The sequence below is a fragment of the Garra rufa genome, chromosome 15 (genome assembly GCF_049309525.1).
Source record: "Garra rufa chromosome 15, GarRuf1.0, whole genome shotgun sequence".
In the NCBI taxonomy this organism is placed as follows: domain Eukaryota; kingdom Metazoa; phylum Chordata; class Actinopteri; order Cypriniformes; family Cyprinidae; genus Garra; species Garra rufa.
The window spans coordinates 553200-572237 of record NC_133375.1 but is presented as its reverse complement, the minus strand read 5'-3'; the positions used below and the strand labels follow the sequence as shown (position 1 = coordinate 572237).

The 19038-nt window shown below is 35.5% G+C and overlaps 2 protein-coding genes across 2 annotated transcripts; one reads left to right on the top strand and one right to left on the bottom strand.

Annotated features, from left to right (window-relative positions):
* The first annotated feature begins 1882 nt into the window (after nucleotides 1–1882).
* On the top strand, nucleotides 1883–3699 carry foxb2 (forkhead box B2). Its single transcript, XM_073819724.1, has one exon. It carries the CDS (start codon nucleotides 2161–2163, stop codon nucleotides 3109–3111), a length of 951 nt encoding a protein of 316 aa, XP_073675825.1. The 5' UTR covers nucleotides 1883–2160; the 3' UTR covers nucleotides 3112–3699.
* A 10140-nt stretch (nucleotides 3700–13839) lies between these two features.
* LOC141287598 (C2 calcium-dependent domain-containing protein 4C) lies at nucleotides 13840–16490 on the bottom strand. The gene has a single exon (XM_073819757.1). The coding sequence runs from the start codon at nucleotides 16488–16490 to the stop codon at nucleotides 15327–15329; it is 1164 nt and encodes a 387-aa protein (XP_073675858.1). The 3' UTR covers nucleotides 13840–15326.
* Nucleotides 16491–19038: the final 2548 nt, after the last annotated feature.

Here is a 19038-nt window from a genome sequence, read left to right as displayed (position 1 = left end):
CGCGCTCTTGGTGCGCGCGCTTTCAGCTTTTAAATGACTTGTCTCAAATATTTCACCTGAAATTACTCAAGAGAAAGGAGATGTGAAATAGCGTGTAATTATGGAAGCGACGTGTTTTTGAATTGCTGAGGTCAAGTTTTGACACAAGGTGACTTTATCGAGTTTATGATTGATCATATTCAGGGAGGAAAATTTATGAATAGATACTTTTATCCTTTTTGTGAATATGTAGCTGTCCTGGTGTTTTCCCCCCCTCTCTTTCTCCGCTGTCTCTGTATATTTTACAATTATCTTTTTCACCGGTTTTATTTTTAACGGCCGTTTATTTTTAACTTCAGGGGTGAGCAAAATCATTAAGTTTTAAGATTAAAACAAAAAGAAAATGTTTAAGGGTGCCTAGATGACAGTTTTGTGGTTTATCAAATTAACAGTCATTTATTTCTGAAGCTGCTCATATGTGACCCTGGACCACAAAAAAAAAAAAAAAAAAAAAAGATTTGTACATCATCTGAAAGCTAAATAAATAGCCTAAGCTTTCAATTGATGTATGGTTTGTTAGGATAGGGCAATATTTGGCTCAGATAATCTGAGGGTGCAAAAAAATATTGATAAAATCACCTTTAAAATTGTCCAAATTAAGTTCTTAGCCATGTATATTACTAATCAAAAGTTAAGTTTTGATATATTTACGGTGGGAAATTTACAAAATATCTTGATAATCTAAGGTTTTCTGGCATAAAATAAAATTCTAAACATTTTGACCCATACAATATATTTTTGGCTATTGCTATAGCAAAAATAAACCTGTGTTACTTAAGACTGGTTTTGGGATCCAGGGTCACATTTTATTATTTAATATTATGAATATTAATATTATGAATATCATTTGAATATAAATCTTATTTCAGCTTATAATTATAACAATTTATAAAATTTAAGTGGATTTAATTTATTAAATAGAAGTTTGTGCAATTGTAAAGATAGCTATACTGGAAAAGGAACATCTTTAGAACAACAAATTATGAAAAAAAACTGTTTTGTCTCATATATATGTCTCATATCAAGAGAAAGATTTTTACATGGAATTTTTGTGACTGCATATTTTATAGTTCATATTGTATACTGTATGTCATTAAAATCATTTTTAACATACCAATCTTCACACATTTCAAAATTTATTAATAATACAAAGGTGATATAATGGAAGTCCATATGAGGACTTAAAGTTTATCAGTTACACTGGTGTAATGATAAGACACATAGACTCAAATCACCATCAGGGTATCACTCATACATTAAAATAACGCTGTAACTACAGCATTAAAAACACTTCAAAAAAATAAACTAATTTTTCATAATATAAATAAATGTGGTTATTTACACAGGAAATATAATGCCATATTCTCTATATTATTTGTTTGTTTATACTTTTTACTTATAAAGCGGCTTTATTTTCAGTATTTTAAATGTTAAGGGTTTTACCGTGCATTGACTAAAAACGAAACCACTGTGAACAATACAGGACAAGTATCAACTCTATTCCTGTTTAAATAAAATCTAAACTTCAAAAAGTTCGACTTTTCTAAAATTCGAGACGTTTCAAACAATTCCAACGCACTACGAAAACAGTACATGGATCATTCACATCCACGTCATTAGTCTTGCAGTGTGTGTTATCATTATCAGACTCATTAGTGAGCGCGCTGCTCTTTGCCTCTGATTGGTACAGATGAGTAGGACTATGAAGTCAGACCCTCCCCCTATTTACCCCTTATTCGTCCTAAAGTCAGTGTCATCATAATAAAACGCAACTGGCGGGGGGTCTGGACCTCTGCCATTCTTACAAAAGCGTCGCGGATCCTCTGCGAGTCAAAGCCGAGAGCGCGCATCCTCCGAGAGAACTTCCCGCGCTCTGAGAGGACGCAGGTGTGGCGCGCGCGTGTGAGGAGTACCGTTAGTGAGGTAACTTTTCAAACGGTGCGTTTTCTTTTACATACTTGTGGATTTTGACTTTGTGAGATGTTTATCTTATAAAACAACTGTGTAAACACTTGGAGGCAATCAAAACAAGGCTACAGTGCGCTTTTTATGACTTTTATTTTTATTTCAACCGAAGATATGCTACCTTGCTTCTGACTGATACTGAACAGATTTATCAAAATGCCTCGGCCAGGCAAGAACTCCTACAGTGATCAGAAACCTCCGTATTCGTACATCTCTTTAACCGCCATGGCCATTCAAAGCTCCTCTGAGAAGATGCTCCCCCTCAGCGACATCTACAAATTCATCATGGACCGTTTTCCGTATTACCGCGAGAACACTCAACGCTGGCAAAACTCACTCCGCCACAATCTTTCCTTCAACGACTGCTTTATCAAGATCCCCCGACGTCCCGACCAGCCGGGAAAGGGCAGCTTCTGGGCCCTGCATCCGGACTGTGGAGACATGTTTGAGAACGGCAGCTTCTTGCGTCGCCGCAAGCGCTTCAAGCTCCTCCGAGTGGAGCATTCGGCTTGCAAGAGCAACCCTGTGCTGCACTCCTACCACTCACATGCCCAGCATGCCTTGCATCCATCCCACCACCATTCGGGCAAGCTGGGCGTGGGTCATCCGGAGTACTTGGGCACCATGGGCCGGCTCTCACACTTTCAGAGCTACACGCTTGGTGGTGGGCAGAGTGGCAGCTTCAAGCACCCGTTCGCCATTGAGAGCCTGATTGGCAGAGACTATAAAGGAGTGATGGCCAGTGGGTTGCCCATTGCCTCGGTCATGCATCACCTTGGGTATCCTGTACCGGCTCAACTGGGCAGCATGGTCAACTCCGTGTGGCCACATGTGGGCATGCTGTCCGAGCCAGTGTCTTCAGACTACCCACCGTTCAACGTAGCCGTCAAGGGGCTGTACCATCACCACCCGGGAAGCCAAAGCATGCCTGCTGTGCCCGTGCCCATCAAACCCACACCAACCCTAGGCGCAGTCCCGTCCTTGACAGGCATGACGCCGGGAGTAACGCAGCTGTGCCCAAGAACAGCAGCGCTGATGGAGAGAGACGCAACAGCTCTGGTTGAGGAGAAAAGCGGGTCTCTCCATCCTGCTCTCCTGCAGTCCTGAACCAAATGCTGAAGAGTCAGATGCGAGGGTACGTAGAGCATGTTTTGGAGACGGCTGAGGACTGATTTGAGATGCCAGCCTTTTCCAGAAGATCCTTTAAGACTTTTTTTGGCTGTGTAGTATATTCTGCAAAGTGCAGATGATCAGAATTTTGCAGTTTTCTGCTTTGTGTACATGTTTCAGCTTCTTTTAAAAACTACTGTACACAAGACTGTATAAAAAAAAAACACTGATGTACATTTTTTAAAACCCCTAAACGTTGAGCCTTATAAAAGCTGTGTGTGATGAATTAAAATGAGTTGCATGCTTGTACGCCACTGTTAAAACAGTGGATTGCTGGGCGTCTGGGAGAGAGAGAGTTATGAAATAACCCAAAGTGAATTTTGCTAAATTATTGTATTCATGTAAAATAGAAAATACCTTTATGTTGTTATATATTATCATAAATGTTACACATGTAAATATGTGTAGAATATCATCACTTACAGCATTTGAATTGCACTTGTGGTATTTACTAACACGACGTTGAAATATTTTATGAAGATGAAACAATCAAATAGACAATTATAGTGAATAAAAAGCAGTGTGCTGTTTTAAAGTGGCATGTCAGTTTCAAAAATTGTATAAGATTTGTAAATTAAATATTTTTAGAGTAAAATCACATTTTAGTCCAGTTTCTATGCAGTGGAATGTCTTTCTTTCTGTCTTTCTTTTCTTTTTCTCACTGACTTGTTCATTTGTTTATAGCAGAGTAACATATCTTTTAGTTCTCTGTTTTTACTCTTATATAAGTAAAATTTAAAGTATATATGCATATATATTATGCATGTATGTGTAAAATTATACATAGTAATATGTGACCCTGGATCACAAAACCTTAAGTAGCATAGATATATTTGTAGCAAAAGTTAAAAATACATTGTATTGGTCAAAATTATCAAATTTTCTTTAATGCCAAAAATCATTAGGATATTAAGTAAAGGATATTAAGTCTACCATAAATATATCAAAACTTAATTTTTGATTGGTAATATGCATTGCTAAGAACTTAATTTGGACAACTTTAAAGGTGATTTTCTCAGTATTTAGATTTTTTTGCACCCTCAGATTCCTGATTTTCAAATAGTTGTCTCGGCCAAATATTGTGCTTTCTTAAGAAACCATACATCAATGGAAAACAGCTTATTTATTGAGCTTTCAGATGATGCATAAATCTCAATTTCAAAAAATTAACAGGGTCACATGAGAAAATGCTTTAAAATCTCTATATAGTGTTCAATACAATTTTTTTATGAAATAGTTGTGCTGTCACTGAATATTTCCTATAGTGCCTTCCACTTTGTGAATTCTTTGACCAAATCCACATTTTGAACTGTTTCCTGACAGACAGTGCCTGAACATTCACAAGCATAAATAGCTTAATAGTAATGGTTTCGCTTCCTCACCATTTTTGAACATTAAGACAATTGTTGCTCCAAGGCATAGAGACGAAAGACTGCGTCTATTTGCCAAACTACAGAAAACATGGCGCTGTCCATCAAAGAAGCATTGACCTAATAATCCATCCTGGCGTTGAGTACTGCTTTGTGCATTTACTGCTGGACTGAAGTCATTTTCGGCCACCAGTATTTTATGTTACTTTTCAAATACGGCCAAAAATAATGGATGCATATCTAATCTCACTTTATAAATGCATATGCATATATATATATATATATATTTTTTTTTTTTTTTTTGCATTTAAAAATGTTCAAGGCAGCTTTTGGTCCTCCGTTATTTATTATATGTGACCCTGGACCACAAAACCAGTCTTAAGTAGGACGGGTATATTTGTAGCAATAGTCAAAAATACATTGTATGGGTCAAAATGATCAATTTTTCTTTTATGCCAAAATCATTAGGATATAAAGTAAAGATCATGTTCCATGAAAATATTTTGTACATTTCCTACTTTAAATATATCAAAACTCAATTTTCGATTAATATGCATTGCTAAGAACTTCATTTGGACAACTTTAAATGCGATTTTCTCAGTATTTTGATTTTTTTTTTTTTGCACCCTCAGATTTCAAATATTCAGTATTTAAATATTGTCCTATCCTAACAAACATCATACATCAATGGAAAGCTTATTTACTCAGCTTTCAGATGATATATAAATCTCACTTTTGAAAAAATGCACCCTTATGACTGGTTTTGTGGTCCAGGGTCACATATACACTTAATCTTTCATTTAAAGTATCAAACATGAAACTGAAAGATTTTAGAGATTAAAAAAAGGTAAATAAAACAAGTAACATTGGTTTTATGTAGCTGAAAACAAAATTCATACTTAGTGTGATCATGCGGTTTAACCTGGTGGCCTGTTTTTTTTTTTCTGTTTTTTTGTCTTCTTTTATTTCGATTCTTTTCCTGATAAAAGTGACATTTTCGTAACATTTTCTGCTGATACAACACAAATCGGGTTGACTATAAGATCAATGTGAATGTCAGTCTAAAAAATCAACAGATTTTCTTTGTCGAAAGGTTACTCTATGTATGTGTGTGTTTGTCTGGGATGTCGTGCTTCACGTAAAGCGGCGGTCGAGACGGCCGCATGACTTCAAAAGCAGCCGTCTGATAAAGTTGTTTTGTCCAGCTCGTCTTGACATAAATTTCACCTTTGAAGTTGAGAAGCTGGTCCTCTTCACAACACAAAAGCTGCCAGTTGGGAGGCCATTTAGAGTGTCACTGTTTAGCATGGCAAAGGCTCTCTTGCACGTCTTGATTTGTGCGCGGCAGCACACGCTCGCACCGGGAGTGAGGCGAACCTGCCCTCTGAACAAATAAGATGCACAAGTGGCTGCCTGATGTGAAAACTACACCCACATCGCATCTAGTCAATGAAAATGATCTGTATCTCTTTCTTCATTACTCTCAGGATTCATTACTGTCTCAATTTCTTGTCATCTGAAACGGCATAAAATCTGTCTTTTACCATAAGCAGCCACAGTGTAAATTTCAAACAAAATGTGACATGTAAGTGCCTATTGAAAAAGAAACACACCCGCCCATTAAAAGCAAATATGTGATCATTTCTTATTGCAATTATGACTTTTCAATCAGAAGGATATGCTGATTTTTTTCCAACCCTTGAGTCTTTTAAATATGGATTATTAGGAAAGTATGATGAATAGGAATGAGGTCATCGTGAAGTTGCTGGTCTGCGGCTTGTTGAGGGGCAGAATTGGATATGAGATATTATTGTTAATTACTCTGACTTCAGCAGGGGTGGAGGTGACACATTCGTGCCGGTCTTAATGACTGCAAAGACCTCGTCTTCATAATGAAACGCTTAAATTATGAAGCTTCTTGCCATCCATGAGCCCCGGCAACAACACAGCAACTTAGTGCAATTGTATAATTCTTGATAAATGTTATAATTCTGGCCACTAATTAGGTGTGGATTGGTAATATTGGTGATATTATCTTAATTCCTCATAATGCATAATTGAACTAATAGATTCACTGTTTAATCTGTGTCTTGAAATCTTAAAATCTGGATTTGTTTTACCGTTACATAGTTTAAAGACTTTGTTGTTTGTTTGTTCATATTTAGGTACGATGATGGAAACACATTTGCTCACTCATACACTACTAGATTTGCATACTGGTTAAAAGTTAGGGACCAGAAATGTTTATTAATTAATTAATTTTAGTTTTTAGTTTTTTAAACCAATACTTTTATTCAGCAAGGACGCATTAAATTGGTCAAAAATTATTGTAAAATCTCAAATAAATGCTGTTTATTAAATAATCTTGAAAAAAGTATCACGGTTTTCATAAATATATGAAGCAACACTACTGTTTTTAACATTATTCATAATCATAAATGTTTCTTAAGCCTTAAATCAGCATATTACAATGATTTCTGATAGATCATGTGACACTGAAGACTGGAGTAATGATGCTGAAAATTCAGCTTTGTATCACAGAAATAAATTATATTGTAAAATATATTATAATAGAAAACATGTATTTTAAATTGTAAAAATATTTCAGAATATTACTGTTTTTACTGTATTTCTAATCACATAAATGCAGTTCTGGTAAGCATTTTTCAATAACATTTGCAACAGCATCTTGGTACAATTGTATAACTCTTTATAAATGTTATAATTCTGGCCACTAATTAAGTGTGGATTGGTAATATGTTTAGTAGATATGTTTTCTTATTTCTCATAACTCATACTTGAGCTCTTAAAGCTCTTGGGATCCTAAAATCTGATTTTTAAAATTTTTTTTTTTACTGTTAAGTAAGTAGCTTTGGTGTTAAGACCGTTTGTTCTTATGTAGGTACGATGACGGATAACTTACTCTCTTAACAACAGCGAACTCACACACTATTAGATTTACATACTGTTAAAAAAATTAGGGGCCAGAAATGTTTTTTTTTTAAATTAATGCTTTTATTCAGCAAGGATGCATTCAGTTGGTCAAAAATGAATGTAAAATCTCAATTTTTTTTGCTATACATCAAATAATCCTGAAAGATTGTATCACAGTTTTCACAAATGAAGCGGTGCAATTGTTTTTAACATTGTTCATAGTCATAAAGTTTTCTTGATCAAAAAAATCAACATATTAGAATGATTTCTGAAGGATCATGTGACACTGAAGACTGAGGTATGATGCTGAACATTCAGATTTGTATCACAGAAATAAATTACATTTTAAAATATATTATAAAAGAAAACAAGAAAATATTTCATATTATTTTTTACTGTATTTCTAATTACATAAATGCTGTTCTGCTGAGCATAAGAGACATTTTCAATAACATTTGCAACAGAACAGCAACTTAGTACAATTGTAAAATTATTTTTAAATGTTATAAATGTTATAATTCTGGCCACTAATTAAGTGTGGATTGGTAATATTGTAATAGATATGTTGTCTTAATTACTCATAACGCATAATTGAGCTGATAGATTCACTGTTTAATCTGTCTGACTCTTGAAATCTTAAAATCTGGATTTTTTTTATGTTAAGTAGTTTTAGTTTAAAGGTGCCATAGAATGCATTGAGAGAATATTTTAAATTGTTCTCTGATATCTACATAGAAGGTATATGGCATAGGAAAGGGCAAGACTGGAGTAATGATGCTGAAAATTCAGCTTTGCATCACAGAAATAAATTACATTTTAAAATATAATAGAAAATGAGTATTTCAAATAATACAAATATTTGATTGTTTATTGTCTTTCTAATCACATAAATGCAGTTCTGGTGAGCATAAGATACGTTTTTTAATTACATTTGCGATAGCATAGCAACCCTGTATTGTATAATTCTTTATAAATGGTATAATTCTGGCCACTAATTATTGGTATTATTGTAATAGACATGTTGTCTTATTTCTCATAATGCATAATTGAGCTCTTGAAGTTCTTGAAATCTTAAAATCTGGATTTATTATACTGTTAAGTAAGCTTTAGTGTAAAGGCTGTTTGTTCATATTTAGATACGATGATGGAGAACATATTTACTTTACAACAGCAAACTCACACACTATTAGATTTAGACTACTGTTTAAAGTTTGGGGCCAGAAATATTTATTTTTTAAATTAATACTTTTGTTCAGCAAGGATGCATCAAATCGGTCAAAAATGATTGTAAAATCTCTAATAAATGCTGTTCATCAAATAATCCTGAAAAAATGTATCACACTTTTCACAAATATATAAAGCAATGCAACAGTTTTTAACATTATACATAATAATAAAGGTTTCTTGAGCAGAAAATCAGCATAGAATAATTTCTGAAGGATCATGTGACACGGAAGACTGGAGGAATGATACTGAAAATTCAGATTTGTATCACAGAAATAAATTACATTTTAAAAATATTTTATAATAGAAAACAGGTATTTTAAATTGTAAAACATATTTAAGAATTTTACTGTTTTTACTGTATTTCTTATCACATAAGTGCAGTCTTGGTGAAAATAAGAGACTTTCTAAACATTAAAAACATCTTACTGCTCCCAAACTTTTAAACAGTACTTGTGCATTTTTCAAGGGTTTCTACAATTTTCAATATTTTCTACCTTGAATTATATTTGCTTTCTTGGATTTTTTTTTTTTTTTTTTTTTACAATGCCTTCATGTTTTTGCTACCTTTCAGGTGCCTTTATGTATAGATTTTCTTGTTATTTTTATTTTTGTATTTAATGCTTTCTTCAAGTATGAAATTTTATCATAAAAATATATAGTCAAACCAAAATTTATTCAGACACCTTCCACATTTCTCACATTATCACAGTTTATTCGATATAGTTTAGAAAATAGTAATAAAATATGACAAGAACTAAATAATAAAATAATACAAATAATAATAAAATATGACAAGAACTTCTGACTCAGTTTAACTAGAGTTGTCAGATAACTTTGATAAAAAGGTATATAACAAAACATGGTCAGGTCAAAGTTTCAAATCACATAACTTTTGGTTTAACTGCATATTTTCATTTTTAAAACTCAAAAAGCATGAATAAAGTATTTTAGTATGTGTATTATTTTCTCTCTCAAGTTTCAACAGTCCCTTAGTTTAAGGCATAATTTCCACTGCAGCCAACAATTTTAACACTAAAAAAATTAACAAAAGTGCTTAAAGACATTTTGACTGGAAATGTGTACAGATTCAGAAACAATGACAAAATGTCAGATTTTTCCAGCGATAGATGAATATTGTTAACAGACAAATTGAAACTGAGGGACATATTCAAGTGTATTTCCTCACAGAGCTGATGTTAAAGGACATCATACAGTAGTTTCTTGCTCTGGTTTTGATTAATATGTGGCAGCTCTCAGGTGCTGGAGTTCAGTGGAAGCACATTGATTTGTTCTTTCAGAGCTGAGCTTCATTACTTGGCATGTGCCTTCTGCCTTTCCCCTTCAACACACCTCCAGCCATAAGTCAGCGGCTCATAATAAAAAGCTCATCTGCCATGCATTAACAAAAGATGAGTAGAGGTCACCAGAGCCGTAGTGCTGATCACTAAATCTGTCTTTCTCAGTGATTCACTAAGAATAGACAGGCGCTTTCGGACTGCCCCGCGGGCTAATTGAAATGGTTGGAGGTTGTCCTTTTAACAAGGATTGTTAGATGCAGCCAAGTCCAGTGTTAATGGTGCTCAATATAGCAGATTGTCTGCTACTTCCTCTGATTACCTCCATGAATTCTCAAGGCGTAGTGTCAGGGTTTCGAAGACCTTTATGAAGTTTGGGAAGTTATTAAGGTTTTCATAACTTTCAGCTGTCCTAAAAAAAACAGTGAGGAAGAATAGGGCTAGCTGTCATACTCATCTTTGTATTTGTATTTATTTATTTTTTAACTATGGACACAAAACAATTGAAAATGCATTTTTTTGCAACAACATAGCCTGCAGCATTTGTCACACTGTAGTTGAACAGCCTACACTCTACACTTTCCCCGAAAGAAAATCATCAGGCACTGCTCATCCATCGTAGACCGATTAGCCAATTCGATGAAGGCCATAGCATAATCCTCAATTGTCCGCTCCCCCTGCTTGAGAAGCATGATCTGTACCGTGGAGTTCGTGCTGGAACCGGATGACATCATACTCGCTGCTGGATCCTTGTAATGGCGAAGTCTTCTGTCACAAGGAGGGTCAGAGATGTGCGGATCCATTTGCAGCATTTATTTAGAATCGTCAACAGGCCAGAATAATCACCAGAAAACAGGAACAACGTAGGTAATCCGGGAAACAGTTCGATAGACAGGCAATGGTCGCAATGGCAGGAAGCAGGAATCGTCAACGGGGTACACAGTCCAGAGTCATACACAGATAATCCAACACAGAAATAAACGCTTAGAATTACGACCATATGGAACGATAAGACTTCGCAAGGTGGCTGTGTGTGTGAGTGGCTTAAATGCATGTGGGTAAATGTGAAACAGGTGTGTGCAGCAATCAGTTCAGTGGGAAACAAGGAGCAGCTGTGTGCAGTGATTGGTGCAGTGGCTTATGGGGATTGCAGTCCAGAATGTGTGTGCAAGAGTTCATGATGAGAAGACAGACCAGATACATGACACTGACGTCATTTTATATATTTTTTTCTGAGTATATTTGAGTGTGGTTTTACTGTTTTGATCAATCAACAACTAGCAAAAATATAATGATATTTGTTAAAAAAAAAAAAAAAAGGTTTTAAACTAGATGTTTAGATGCTGGAATAGAGTGTTTTCACGTTGCGTCACCAGTCGGCCATATTGGTGGCACTGAACATAAACAAAGCCACTGAACCGAACGAAACTTGGATATTTAGCTGATTATTGCTGCTGAAGACGACCAATTATTGTCATGTTTTGGGCTTTACTATTTAGCCGGACCAAGAAAAAACTTTGGAGTACTATAGACTGCCACAAGTTATAACAAATCAAGGAGAAGAGTGCAAAAAGCTGTCTGAGGAACAAAAGGCATTTGTGGTTGGCCAAAACTGAATCAGGATTTCCAGGGCAAGAATCTTGAAATTTGCGTTTGTTCTTCTCATTTCCGGTCAGGTAGGTGAAATATTAAGCTAATTTCTTAATTAATACTGCTTGTACGTATCTTTACCACCTATTACCTTTAGTTGCTTGATACATTTTATACATTTTTCTCAGAATTGTGAGATATAAACTCGCAATTGCGAGAAATAAAGTCAGAATTGTGAGTTCCTATCTCGCAATTTCCTCGCAAATATGAGTTTGTATCTTGCAATTCTGACTTTTCTTTCGCAAATGCGAGTTAATATCTTGCAATTCTGACTTTATAATCAGCAATTGTGAGTTTATATCATGCAATTCTGACTTAATTTCTCAGAATTGTGACTATTTCTCAGAACTGAACATTTCTTAAAATCTCACACTTGCGAGTTTATATCTCACGATTCTGAGAAAATGTCAGAATTGCAAGATGTATAAAATGTATTGAACTGCCAATTTCTTTCTCAGAATTTGCAAGTTTAAATCTCACAGTTGGGAGTTTATATCTCAATTCTGAGAAAAAGTCAGAATTGCTTGATGTAAACTCACAAGTGCGAGAAAAATTGCATTGTATTCATTGGCAGAAACGGGCTTGCATAAAAACAGAGCAATGCAAAATGGAGTGCCTCAGATGAGTTGTGATGAGGACATTTGACTGGTCCTCACTAGTTGAAAATGCTTATAAAGCAGCCAAAGGATTTTTTTTTTTTTAAATCTAGTGTTCTGTACATTTTTCTGTGATAGGTAGGCTACGTTTAGGGGTAAGAGTTGGGTTAGGTGATAGAAAATATTACTTACCTGATAGAAAATCAATGCAAGTCAATGCAGTGTTCTCACTAAGACGGCGAAACAAACGTGTGTGTGTGTGTCCATGCATACTGGCTCATTTTTTAAGCGAGTATCTGATGAGTGTTGAGAGATGCACACACTGCTCATTTCGAGTTAATTGGCTGTTGACAGCAGTTAAAGGAAAGGTCCTGAGCTGCCTCCCTGCACATTTATCTTGCTATTAGAGAAGGCACTTGGGTTTTTATTGGACTAATTAGCACTCTCTTTCTGTCTGCTTAACATTGGCCTTACAGCATGTGCACTCCTGCAACATGTGTGTTTGTGAAAGAGTTCATACACTGCACATCTCTGTAATGATTATCTCAATTAGGCAAACACTTTGGCCTCTGTTAACTGGTTTTTCATTCTCCTTGCTGTAAAGGTCTCATAGTGCTTAAGAAAGTCAAAGCTGAGACTCACGGATAGAGAAAACTCACGCTCGCCCTCTTGTGTTTAGAGATTGTATTTAGATTATGAAGAATGGCAAGTTGTCAGTGATTTTAGGGCAGTTTTTCACGTCTGTTATACAGTTAATTTTCATTTCTCCAAAAGAATCATTTGCTATTTTGTATATTGGTGTGACAACATGCCCCACCAAGGTAATTTAGACTTTTTGTTTGTTTTGAACATTGTCTAATCAGAATGGGTTATGATGTTTTGTTTGCAATTATTCATACAGAGAGTGAATCTATGAATGTGTCATCTAATGAATAAACTGGTGTTATTATTGTTAACTAAAACTTTTACAAACAGTGTTTGTTAATTGAAATAAAATAAAAAATAAATATTGGATAGAAAAACTTAAACTTAAAAAAATCTTAAATGAAAATTAGAAATGATGGCTTGGCAACTAAATGTAAAACAGTTTAGGCAGAAGTACTAAAATTACTGAAACTAAAACTAAAATAAAAAAAATTAATAAAAACTACACAGAAATAAGCAAAATCTAAAAAAAAAATTAAAATCAAAATATTAATAAATACTATAATGGTATATAAATAATACTTAAATATATATCATAATAGTGCTAAGAATCAACAAATCCGTTTTACTTATTGGCAAATCATCTGTGTTTAGATGTTTATTAATCAGATGAAAATATACCAATATTTATAACAAAAATGTTTTTATAAACAAAACAAACATCCTATTTTAACTTTTGCATTTGGAATTTATTATTTCTTCATTTTAATTTGTTTTCTTGTTACCTCTTAAATCCACATCCAGTAAGATCTACACTATTATCATGTTTATTTAAAAGTGTCAGAAATGTGAGGCACATACGGTAAAAAAACAACACAATACAACACAAGAAAACAAGAAAACACAACAGTTAAAACAATAACATTTGTTTATTTCTGGATGAAAAAAGATAATACATATTATTTATCAAGCCTGTAATGAACTAAATCAATGACAAAAAAGCATGTTTTGGCAAATGCAAAAATTGCAAAAATGCAATATCGTCCCCCAGTGGCTGATTTCTTTCAAATTTCTCACAGACCTTTAAGGCCGTGAGTCAAACAGGCCATTTCGTTTTCTTCCGACTGACCTCTGTTAACCTGGCGGCCATGTTTTATGTTTTTTGAGATACTCAAATGTCCCTATAGCCACTTGTGGCACTTTGGACCAAGACTGTGCGTACCAACTTATATGTCGATAGGACAAGCCATTGTGTAGTTTTGGCCTTTTTTATGTTTTTTCCCTCTTATAGCGCCACCAAGTAGCCAAGCTTTGCAACTTTTTTATGTGAGCTCAGATTCAGCTCTTACATACGCCTTGAATATATCTCATTCCATTCAAAAGTTATAGCCATTGTAGCAAAAGCAGCCCTGCCCTTTTCGAACGTTTTGGCGTCCCTTTGCGACGGAGAGTTGAACGTTCAACTTTTTTATATAATTATTGATATTCACTTTTCAGAGAAGCTTCCTGCACTGGTTTGGGACTAGTTTGCAAAAGTAGGTTTTCCAAAAATACAAAATAACCGAAAATTTTGCCAGAGGGACGACATAAGACACTTGAGCCTGCGATAAACGGTTTAGGAGTTATGAGCGATTTCATTCTTTTGATCGCTGTAGCGCCGCCATCAGGCTGATTGAGGCAAGCCTTGGTGACATTGTAGACGGTGTGAGTACTACCATCCCTCCAAATTTCAAGTCTCTATGACTTACGGTTTGGTCTGCCCTAGTTTTACGTGGACATTGCTGATCTTTGGTTATTTTAACAATTACAACAGAGTAATTGTTATAAAGGTAAAACTAAGCAGAACTATTGAGCCCCAATGGCCACAAGGTAAAGAAAAATGAAAATTTTATGTTAACAAATTAGGAATTTAGAAAAAAACAAAAATGTTTTGCAAACGAATCTAAAGTTTCTTAGGGCAATGCAAAACTTGTGATGGAACACAGCAGGTGCAATGCAAAACTTCTGTGTGAACCCAGTGAACACAAAGTTTCTCAGGTGAACCCCCCAAAAAATTGTGAGGGAATGCATTTTTTAGAAGAACTCCAAAGTTTGGTGAGCAAATGTAATGTTTCTTGTGGTAAAGCAAAATTTGTGAAGGAACACGTTTCTTGGGGTAAACGCAAAAGTCTTGCAAGAGGACTTTCTTCTAGCAATGCAATACTTTCTTTTCCATCACTATGTCCCATTAGGAGCTCCTCGTTGAACAACCATTTTATCGAATAATTTTTTAAACATATTTTAAACGTCAGTAAACCAGATCCTTTTGGATCATGACATCAGTACAGCATGGACCTTCTAATTATTGCTAATTTTGAACTGGAAACAAAGCTCTACCACAGTCAAAATTACACACACAAAACTATAAATGGAGCACATTTCCCTGTGTGTCTACATCACAGTGGCAGTAACTGACAGAGAGGTTTGATGACAATTCCCAGCACCACTCCTCGGCCCAGTCCTGAGGCCTTATCCAGCACCTTCAATCTGAGCGCCAGATCTCCCAGACTGCCCTGCTGCTCTTCAGGCTCCTGGAAGAAGAAATCTTCATTGAACACAGGGTTACGGCAGTTCCTGATGATGGCGCTGTGTTGCCGCTGCAGCTTGCCTGGAGTGAGGCTTAGGGTCAAGCTGCAGGTCAGAGGTCGAAGGTCACTGATATCTCTCAAACCTTCCACAGAGATCAAGCGAATGCGAATTGTCGTAGAGCACCCGGCTGCACTGGTCCTGAAGGCAGAGACGCGCACCCGGCCTCTCTGAGGAAGAGGAAGTACGTGTTCCTGATGGAAGCGTTCCTGGCAGTGCAGCATGTCCAGTGGGAACTGGATGGGCGGGGCTAGTTTGGCACAGCGGGACGTTTGAATGACTTTAGCACGGTGAGGGACTTTCGACTTATACTTTTTGTCTGGAGTGGAGTTAAGTTTCTTTTTCTCGTCTCTACAGGCATCTTGCTGAAGCGGCTCTTGAAAGATTGACTGTTCGTTAATGAAATCCTCTCTTCTGATTGGTGGAGGTGTTGAATAAGGGGAGGAGTCAGCAGAGGGTGTGTCGCTCTCAGTGCTGGCCGTCTTCAGCACTGCTCTGCAGGACAGTTTGGGTGTTTTGATGGTCATTCGCTCTAGTGTGTAACTGGTAAGTGCCGAATGAAACAAAGACTCTTTGCGACGCGTGTTCGGACTCTCGAATAAACCAGACTCGTAGCATTTTAGCGAATATGGAATTGGTTTGAGTTTGTTTAAAGCCGCTGTAGATTTGTTTAGACTCGCTCTTAGTGACTGGACAGTGCCAGGTCTTGAAAGTGATGTTTTTGCAAAGCTGGGAGCTTTTTTTTCTTCATTCAGACACTGTGAGATTTTTTCGGCGTCTGCCATGAGGCAGCGCTTGGTCAACTTGGGCGGCAGGAAGAAGTCAGGGATTTTATCAGGTGTGAGGACATTGCTGTGCAGTTTATTGAAGATGCTGGTCTTGGCTGAAATCTCCTCTTTGTTTTTGCTGATGAGGTGATTGATCTGCACCGGGAGACTTTCTGCTCCTGCCTGCACTTTCTGTAGGATCCACATTGTGGCTCTGCAAAGAGAAATAAAAAGTTCAAGGGATAGTTCAAAAATAAAAAAATTGTCCAAACCTGTTGAACTTTTTTTCTTCTTCTGCAGAACACAGAAGAAGATATTTTGAAGAATACAAACCAATACCCATTGACCTTCATTAGATGGGAAAATATTGTAACACTGAGACATTTCTCACAATGTTTTCTTTCATTCTTTACAGAAGAAAGAAAAGCATACATATTTTGGAATTACATGATGATAGAATTTTCATTTTTAGAACATATATCTCTTTAATAAACTATACTGTAAAGTTCACATACAGTGCCTTGCGAAAGTATTCATACCCCTTCATTTTTTTCGTTTTGTTATGTTGCAGCCGTATGTTAAACTGTTCTAAATTACTTTTTTTCCCCACATCAATCTACACTTATGCACCAATGACAAAGCAAGAAAACAGAATTTTCACAACTTCATAAATGTATTACAAATAAAAAACTTAAATAACTACATTGCATAAGTATAACTCAGTACTTAGCTGAAGCACCTTTACAGCCTCAAGACTTTTTGGGTATGATGCATGGGTTGTTGATATTACTGAACAGTTTTAAGAGTTGGAATAATACTCTCAGGAAGACATTTTAATTAGAAAATATTAATCAACTGTGATGAGTCAAGAACAATTTTCTACTCAACAGTTTAATAATATTTGTTACATATTTTCAAGAAACAAATGTCATAGAGTTCTTATTTTACAAAATAACTGTAACTGTTTGAGACCTCAGTCATGATAAAATCTTGCTTGGCAGCAAAAGACAGTTGGTCTCTGTTAAAGTTATTTATAAATATGCTGGTGTTTGTTGATTATTTATGTTAGTTCATTATACATTAAGTTATGCATCTAACTTTGCTTAGGTTCCATCTCCTATCCTGAAAAGTCTGTTTTGAAGAGATGGACTAAAAATGAACTCATAAAACTTACTTTCAGATTCAGTGATAAGAGGATGCAATGCTGGTCCTTCAGAGTCACCCTCAACTTATCTGTCTATAAAGCCTATAAAACAAATTTTTTAGGATACTTTACACCTTGTACTTCTGGAGACTCCAGGTAGGTTGCAGTTCTGGAAAATAGTGGTGCTGGAGGCTAAATAATTCCTGATAATTTCACACCTAATTTTTTACCCTAATTCTTCTGCAGTTAACATGTGTCTTTTCTTCTCCACCTGCTTTTTTCTGACTGTGCTGATCCAATGAGCATTTCACTGTCCTAAGCTCATGCCTCAACATTGCAAATTCTAGAATTGCATCCTTTTCTTTTTATAGGCATTTAATAATTTTTGACTTTGTAGTCCAAGTTAAATCTCTTTTTTGGCTCATTTTATCTGTAAAAGAAACCTGCCTAATAATTCTGCACACCTGAATATAAGAAGTTCTTCACTTCCAGGCTTCACAGACAATTACATGTCACAAATAAATGATTGAATACAAAATTAATAGTAGTTATTAAGTGATGTGGTTTGGAATTGGCAAAATGTGCTTGGTAAATAATATGACCAGAATAGGAACTTGGCTAATAATTATGCATGCACTGTATATTAGTGTGTAGAAATTAACATTACCATAAAGTGATAAATGCAAAAGTAATGTGTATTGTTAGTACATTATAATGAATAATTAATAAAACAAAATGTAAATTGTGAGAACTATAAACTGATGATTTTGTCCTTACCTGTTTGGATGATCAGCAGTGGACGCCTGTGAGTTACTCTTTGTGGTTAGTGTGTAGTTTTTAACGTTCAGCTCAGGTCTGTCCATTATTTATTTCAATGCAGAGTGACCAATCGCAGCAGACTTTCTGTATAGGCCACCTCTCTCTTTCCTCTGTATGTAGCCTGGAATAGTTTCCTTATCAACTACCCTTGAAACTGGTTTCAGAAAAGCTCTAACAATCAGTAACCTGTAAAACAGTTGTATCACAGACAGCCACACTGTTCTCAGATCAGATGCATATTTTATTCTTTTTCTCACATTTAAAGGTCAGCAGTGACATCATTGGTGTCACTTCAAAGAGAAACCTTTGCTTAGAAAACAGTCTGGTCAGGCTCTGTTCTCCATTTTAGCCTTCATGTAGTGAGGTCAGACGTCCTGCTGAGTCTACTGTCCCGATTAAAGGTTGGCGTCAGGTTTTTGATGGGTGGAATTATTTACAAAACTGAGCTCAGCTCCTTCTACAGGTATGTCTTTTGATCTATATCTGTTTGTTTGTTTGTGTAAGTTTCATGGTTTTTGTATGTATTATTTTTGAGAAGATCATTTTGAGAAGACATTGTTTACTTTTAGTGGTTTTCATTGACTCACACCAAGGTTTTTTTTTTTTTTTAGAAACATCACACAATGCAGACATAGGCCATTCCAGATGTTTATCTATTGACACCCACAATAATATTTAAAATATCAGTAAGCTTAATTTATATAAAATCATAATTTTTTGGGTAATTTCAGTTGGGAGGTGTCTTTCCTGAACCCTAACCCCTAAATTTCAGTTTATGAAAATTATATTATT